The sequence below is a fragment of the Solea senegalensis genome, unplaced genomic scaffold (genome assembly GCF_019176455.1).
Source record: "Solea senegalensis isolate Sse05_10M unplaced genomic scaffold, IFAPA_SoseM_1 scf7180000017308, whole genome shotgun sequence".
NCBI classification, from domain to species: domain Eukaryota; kingdom Metazoa; phylum Chordata; class Actinopteri; order Pleuronectiformes; family Soleidae; genus Solea; species Solea senegalensis.
The window spans coordinates 9,600-17,809 of NW_025322331.1; the positions used below are offsets into that span (position 1 = coordinate 9,600).

Here is an 8,210-nt window from a genome sequence, read left to right on the forward strand (position 1 = left end):
TGCAAAAATTGGTGAGTTTTGGGGCATGTTCAGGGCCTCTAAAACGCGATTTACTTTGGTGAAGAGGAAGAAGAAGAAGAAGAATCTTTACAATTACAATAGGGTTCTTGCAACCAAGTTGCTCGAACCCTAATAATTCCTGGAATAACAATATGTACTCGCCCACTGCGTGGGCTCGGACCCCGCGCGCACTGTGTGCGTGCCCGGTCCTCGGTCCTTGCACACTACTGTGTTTGTGCACGGTCCTAGGTCCTTGCACACTGCTGTGTTAGTGCTCGGTCCATGTTGCTAGAATTTCAATAGGTCCTCGCACACTGTGAGAGTGCTCGGTCCCTAATAATAATAATAATCCTTCCAGTTTCAATAGGGTTCTTGCAACCTTGTTGCTCGAACCCTAAAAATACAACAAAATAAAAACTAGAACCAAAACAAAAAAATACAACAAAAATAAATACAAGAAACAAAACCAAAAAATACAACAAAATAAAAACTAGAACAGAAACAAGAAAAATACAACAAAAATAAAAAATAGACACACTGAACCTTTTTTTTTTTGTTTGTTTTTTGTTTTTTTTTTGGGTTGTTTTTTTTTAATTTATTTATTTATTTATTTATTTTTTTAACACACTCACACACACACACACAGACACTCATGTCCTCCTGGCCCTGGACGGATATTTCTTTCTTGGGCTGAAGCCAAGCCTCACTTTGATTTTCTTGACCAGCAGCTGTGAGGGAGAGGGCCCATACTTCCGTGGGGTAAGCTTCAAAACAAAGAAAAGGTACACATGAGCTTAGTGAACTTGGACTGTGGTGTGATAGCAATTGCAAGGTTTTATTTTAACTTACCTTCTGATCCATCTCCTCCTCTGCAGTGTAGTGCGTGGAGATGGCGGGCACAGAGGTGGAGGGCGTGGAGGTGGAGGGCACAGAGGTGGAGGACACAGTGGAAGCAGATGAGGGAGCATGTGTTCCTCTTCTTAGTGACATGCACACAAAGAGCTCCCTCATCTGCTTCGCTCGGGTCAAGGTGATGTGGAGGGATTAGAAGCGTTCTTGTGTCCTAACATCACGGCACATGAACGTTGCCACATGCTGGCGTACCTCTGAATCGTTGGATTCGAAATTCTAGAGAAAAGAAAATGAGGCATTAATGAACAAGTTTCAGTGAGACGAACACAACTGACAGTCCACAAATTGACCAAATCCTCATCATGTGTTTTTGACACTTACATAGGTAGCCACCGCCGACCTGATGTCCATGAGGGTGGGCGATCCCCTCAAGCCCATCTCTTTCCAGGCCTTCCGGAAATACTTGACCAGATCCTTGGCCTCGCCGCGGCCAAGGGCGGAGAAAAAGTAATGGTTTGTGGGGACCGCCCGCTGTCGGAAGCGGAGCCACTCGGTGCACCACCCATATTCTTCACTTGTTAGATAAATCTGCGCCATGCCAAATTTTCTAACAGTTTTGTGCTCCATCACCTGCAGGAGACAAAGTATGACACCGCCAATTTGTAAGTGTGGTACATGAACAAAAATTGACGTCTAAGTGTTGGGAAAAGTTTGGGAATGAGAATAAAATGATACTTACATTCACCAGGTAGCCCGCCCTTTCGTCTCCCAAGGCGTCCTTGACCTCTTTTACTTTAATTTTCGTGAGCACTCCTGACCTGTGGCCATATATACACAAAAGGTAGGCCGCCAGGTAGCCAAAGAACCTGTAGCGGGTCCTGGGGTCTCTGGCTGGCGCCTTTCTCATGTCCTCTGTAATTAGAGTAAGAGAGAGAAGAGAACCCTTGGACATGCACACTTAAAGCTTTTAGGCTCTGACAAAAAGTGTGTGAGAGAGAAAGAGAGAGAGAGGCAATACAGACTCACTATGCAATTCAGGCATTTTCGCCCTGGCCAAGGCCTGACACTGGGCCAGGTCCTCCTTGGACACCAGCCGCTGCTGCTTGTCCTGTTTAACAAGCGACTGGTGTCCAAGGAGTTTCCTCCCAATGTCTCTGTAAACCTTTCGCAACTCCCTCACGAGGACATTGACCTGGGAACTTTTCAGGCGGGAGTACTTTGGCAGTGTGTCCCTCAGGTGTTCGAGGAACGAGATGGCCTGGCCCACATACAGCGCAACTGTCGTTGGGGCCAGGCCAACATTGCGCAGGAGAGCAGGGTAACTGTAGAAAGAAGACCAGTCTGGATTTAGTTTCAGTCACATCTTTCCAATACTTCATCATCATCATCATCATCAAACCCTAAGCAAAAGACTTGCAAAGAAGGAACATGCTTATCCTCCATGCATTCACTACTTACAACTTCAGGAGGGGGACGTTGAACAAAAATGTCCAGTCCCAAAGCGTCAGGGAAGGGCAGCCGAGGCAAAGATATTTTACAAAGACCTTGGCCCGGCTGACCTTCGTCTGAGCATTCTCCCTCATTTTTTTCGTTCCCTCGGGGCAGTATGTAAATTGAGCATACTCCTCCATGTATGCATCTGAAATGATGAAACACACATGACGATGAATGTAGCGAGAAAACACTCAACACACACCTGCACACATACACAATGTGTTAACTCTTACTCATGGAGGTGCCAAACTCAATGGCCCGAATTAACGAGCCCCTGCTTCGGCCAGAGAAATATGGCCGCATAGCACGGAACAGTTTATGTTGTTCACGTGTCCAACGTGACTGCTCACTCTCCTGGAAAAGCAAAACAAAACATCAATAACACCTCTACCACATGACCACATGTGCTCAATGATTCTACACTAACCTCCTCATAGGCTGTGTCCGCCTCCTCTTCCTCTTCCTCCTCCTGCCTCTTCTTCTTCTTCTTCTGTCGGGAGTTGAATTAAGTTAAGTACTTTGGACTTGGGCAAAATGATAATGATAATGACAATGAATTACACTACTCTATTATCTTCTCACCTGACGGGGAGAGGAAAGGTGTCGCTGCTTTTCCACCCTCTTCAGCAGCAGCCGTGGCTCATCTTCTTCCTCCTCCTCCTCTTCCTCTGAGTCAGAGTGAGGAAGGACCGGAGCAGGGGACGGCTGTTGCTGCTCCTCCTCTTCCTCCTCCTCACTCCCAGATGAGGAGGAGGAGCTAACTGCTGGCCGGGCAGGGGGCTGCGCAAACAGCTGCTCAAGGCTGGGGCGCTGGCGACGCGGAGCTACTTTTTGGAACGCTCTCAGCTGTCTCTGAAGAGGGAAAAACAAACAGCAAAAGAAAACAGGACTACAATTATTGACAACGCAATGATTGCATTATTCAAAGACATTAAACATGGATAGAATCTATAATTACTATGTTTTTTTCATTCATCACAATGAGGTCAGCATTGAGACGCGTCACCTCCAGCTTCCTCTCCAGCTCTCGGACCCTTGCCCTTGCATTCATGCACGTCTGGTTCCTGCAAAGGAACCAGACACCCCCTCCTCTGGGTCCTCATCTGCATCCGAGATGTCCAATAAGGACACCATCGGAGGTGTGGGGTTACTGGCCCTCAATTCGGCCAGCAATTTAAGGGCCGTCCTCCGCTTAATCGACAGAAGTTCCGCCTGAATCCGGCCAGCAGTTAGGTCCTTGTGGGCCCTGATGTGCTTTTCAAGATTTAACATGTAAGGCGCACACAGAGGGACAGGGCAGGGCCCCGGTGGCACTCGGGTCCTCCCTGTTGCCAGGTTGTTTATGATGGCCCTCTCCTTTGGGTTCACCAAATTGTGGCTGAGCCTTAGGTGCTTGGCCACGGACACAAGGACCTTCCCACAGATAGGGCACTCGCCCTGCTTTTTAGGCTTTGTCATCTGAAAAAGTAAAGGATGAAAAAGAAAAAAAAACATGAACAGTTTTTTTATTAATATCATTATTATTATTATTATTGTTGTTGTTGTTATTATTATCTTTATTATGTAATTTTTATTATTATTATTATTATTATTATTATTATTATTGTTATCTTTATTATACTTTTATTATCATTATGATTATTATTGTTATTATTAGGGTTCGAGCAACAAGGTTGCAAGAACCCTATTGAAACTGGAAGGATTATTATTATTATTATTATTATTAGGGTTCGAGCAACAATGTTGCGCAAGAACCCTATTGTAATCGTAAGAGTTATTCTTCTTCTTCTTCTTCCGCCTACCAAATGAATCGCATTTTTGAGGCCCTGAACATGCCCCAAAACTCACCAATTTTTGCAAGCGCATCAGACCTGGTGTAAATTTACGTTTGTTAGTGTTTCGGGGAATGTGCGTTAAAAAATGAAAGTGGGCGGGACAAATAACTGCTCCACCCCCTAAATATTGTGGGCCTGAAGAGCATGTTTAATGTACATGCACGAAACTTGGTACACGCGTTCCTTAGGTCGGGCTGGTCAAAAAAGTCAGCGTAGCCGAAGCTCTAAAACGAACAGGAAAGCCGCCATCTTGGATTGAAAATTCATTTTTTGCCGATTTTGGCCATATCGCACCATCGGTATTTGAACGAACTTGTCCTAGAGCTTACATGGGATCACGTTCAAACTTGGTGAGGTCACTTTGGACAAGTTGAGGATCTAAAGTTGCTAAAAACTTTTTAATAAGTATCATGGTGTACGAGAAAGGGGCCGGCAAAGTTGGTGAAAATTTTTATTTTTCGCCACAGGCAACAAAACTCTTATAACTTTGCGATAGAAGGTCACTTCCCAACCAAATTACCTAGGGTTGATGATGGACCATTGCTGAAGAAGTCTGTGGAAAAACTGTACATTTTTAGCACAGCGCCTCCTTGTGGTAACAGAAAATACAACAAATACACAATTTCGGTAATAACTTTTACATATTTAATCGTATCAAACTCAAAATTTGTGACAACATTTAAAACACATGAAAGATGATGCGTGCTTATTATGATAACAAATGGTTCAACGGTGTTGCCATAGCAACACTGCAAAGTCAGATATTTGTGACAAAAAAACAAACTGCTACAACTTTGCGAAACTGAGTCTAATCTGAACCAAACTTGCTAGGATTGATGATAGTCCTGCCCTGAAGACACCTATATGAAAATATTCACTTACAAAAACAGCGCCCCCTTGTGACAGCAGCCACTATGACACCTGATATTTGAATGAACTTGTCCTAGAGTTTTTGTGCGATCACCTTGAAAATTAGTGAGGTCACTGTGAACAAGTTGCCGAGCATAAGTTACTGAAAGCTTTTTAAAATGTCGCTCGGTGTACGAGATAGGGGGCGCCAAAGTTGGTGTTCATTCATATTTTTCACAACAAAAGGCAAAACTCTTACAACCCGTAAAACTTGTCCTCCTGAGGAGCACGTTGAATGTACATGCACGAAACTTGGTACTCACGCGTTCGTTAGGTCCAGACGGTCAAAAAGTCAGCGTAGCCGAACCTCTAAAACGAACAGGAAAGCCGCCATTTTGGATTGAAAGTACATTTTTTGCAGATTTTGGCCATTTCGCACCAATGGTATGTGAACGCACTTGTCATAGAGCTTTAATGGGATCACCTTCAAACTTTGTGAGGTCACTGTGAACAAGTTGAGGATCCAAAGGTATCAAAATCTTTTCATTAAGTATCACGGCGAACAAGAAGAAGGGCGGCAAAGTTGGCGAAAATCATGATTCCTCGCAACACACAACAATCTCTTATAACTTTGCCATGGAAGGTCAGATATTAACCAAACTAGTGACGATCGATGATGGGCCCTTGCTAAAGATGTCTATGCAAAAACTGTAAATTTTGAAAACATCGCCTCCTGGTGGTGGCAAACACTAGGAAGTCTGGTATTTCGCAACACACAACAAACTCTTATAACTTTGCGATTGAAGGTCAGATCTTAACCAAACTTGTGATGATTGATGATGGGCTTTTGCTGAAGATTCCTATGCAAAAACTGTAAATTTTGGAAACAGCGCCACCTGGTGGTAACAGAAAGTACAAGTTCACAATTTCCCTTATAACTTTAACAAATTTCATTGTATCAAACTCAAAATTTAGGAAAACATTCAAAACACATGGTAGATGATGCGTGCCTAATATGATAACAAATTGTTCAACAGTGTTGCTATGACAACACTGCAAAGTCAGATATTTGCGACAAAAAACAAACTGCTACCACTTTGCGAATACTATTCCAATCTGAACCAAACTTGCTAGGATTGATGATATTCAATCCCTGAAGATGCCTATATGAAAATATTCACTTTCAAAAACAGTGCCCCCTGTTGACGGCAGACAATATGACGTCTGGTATTTCGCTACAACAACAAACTCTTATAACTTTGCGATGGAAGGTCAGATCTTAACCAAACTCGTGACGATCGATGATGGGATATTGCTGAAGATGCTTATGCAAAAACTGTACATTTTGAAAACAGCGCCTTCTGGTGGTAACAGAAAATACAATTTCACAATTTCCCTTATAACTTTAACAAATTTCATTGTATCATACTCAAAATGAATGAAAACATGTAAAACACATGGTAGATGATGCTTGCTGAATATGATAACAAATCGTTAAATGGTGTTGCCTGGCAAAAATGCAAAGGATTCCCTCAACTGAGTGGTTTGTTCATGCAGTAACCATTGTTCGCCACATGATGGAGGCATTTGCCTACAAATCTATCAAATCTAACATTTACAGTTTCTCATGCTGCTCTAATTGGGATTGTTGTATCCACTTGAAACTTCATACGTGAGACCTCAGACCCGTCCGGAACATGTCTGTAAAGCAGTAATGCCAAAGTCAAATACACGGGGGGCCAAAATAAAAAAAAATGGTACAGGTGGAGGATTAAATATTTATTAAAACTTGCAATTACTGCACATATTGAACCAATACCAATACCACAGCCTATATTGCACTCAATCATTAAATTAAATTAAATTAAATTAAATTAAATTAAATTAAATTAAATTAAATTAAATTAAATTAAATTAAATTAAGCAAAATATAAATAAAATCAGTTGCAATATTTTCTCAAGGCTCTTTCAGTAACAAATTGAAAACGTTTTTCCGTCTTCTTTTTAACAGGTAAACAGCAAAATGTTATTTTCCTTCAAAGCTCAATGGCAAGATAAATGCAAAAATGAAACAGCATGTTACAAAACAAATCAGTGTGCTGCTCTGATCCTCACCAATGTCTGTCTTTTATAATAAAATTAGAAGTTAGTGCAAACTTGAAAAGTGCAAAACAGTTGCATGTTTCATAGTGCCTTCTTAAGTTATATTCTTTCATAAAGACACACTGTCTCCACACACAAGACACACAGGCTTTCCTTTTACTTCGGTGAACATTATTCTGCCTCCCACCTGTCTTGAAAACCCTGTTTTCACCGTCTACTTTTCTATTTGTCTATTTGGGGGAGAGGGAGATGAAAAATGACAGCAATGTTTAGTTTTCCACTGTGACTGTGATGCTGTTCATGAAGGATGACACGGGATCGCACTCACAGTGCATCTTGGGATGTGTAGTATTATGGTGCTGAGGGCACATAATAGTGCAAGCCGGTTTTAATAGTAATTAAAAATCATCCCGTGGGCCAGACATAACTCATTCACGGGCCTTGATTCTGACATATGTGCTGTAAAGGATAACCTCCCTACAGGAAGTAGAACTCCCTAAACAGGAAGTCAAGTCTAACATTTTCCAATCTTCACAAAACTTGATATGTGAGGGAACGTCCCTGAACACGTTTACGGACACACCTTTCACCAAACAGGAAGTCGGCCATTTTAAACAGGAAGTGCCATCTAACTTAGCACATGGACGCTGAAAATAGTCTAAGCTGAAAATTACTACTGCCGCCAGCGGTGAATGAACGGAAGATGAGCTAGACGTCTCGCACGGCGAGGTGGGCGCAGGGAGACCCGCGAGCCGTCAAGCTCGAACCCGTTGATTACCGCTTGCGGTACTAGTTCTTCTTCTTCTTCTTCCGCCTACCAAATGAATCGCATTTTTGAGGCCCTGAACATGCCCCAAAACTCACCAATTTTTGCAAGCGCATCAGACCTGGTGTAAATTTACGTTTATTACTGTTTCGGGGAATGTGCGTTAAAAAATGAAAGTGGGCGGGGCAAATAACTGCTCCACCCCCTAAAACTTGTGGGCCTGAGGAGCACGTTTAATGTACATGCACTAAACTTGGTACACGCGTTCTTTAGGTCGGGATGGTCAAAAAAGTCAGCGTAGCCTATGCTCT

The 8,210-nt window shown here is 42.6% G+C and overlaps 1 protein-coding gene across 1 annotated transcript; it reads right to left on the reverse strand.

The window, feature by feature from the left end:
- Positions 1 to 981: 981 nt before the first annotated feature.
- Positions 982 to 2,807, reverse strand: LOC122764192. The gene is made up of 7 exons (XM_044018503.1): positions 2,774 to 2,807; positions 2,580 to 2,700; positions 2,311 to 2,491; positions 1,879 to 2,174; positions 1,592 to 1,764; positions 1,234 to 1,482; positions 982 to 1,128 (listed from the first exon to the last, which is right to left on the reverse strand). The coding sequence occupies exons 2-7, from the start codon at positions 2,647 to 2,649 to the stop codon at positions 1,045 to 1,047; spliced, it is 1,053 nt and encodes a 350-aa protein (XP_043874438.1). The 5' UTR covers positions 2,650 to 2,700; positions 2,774 to 2,807; the 3' UTR covers positions 982 to 1,044.
- Positions 2,808 to 8,210: the final 5,403 nt, after the last annotated feature.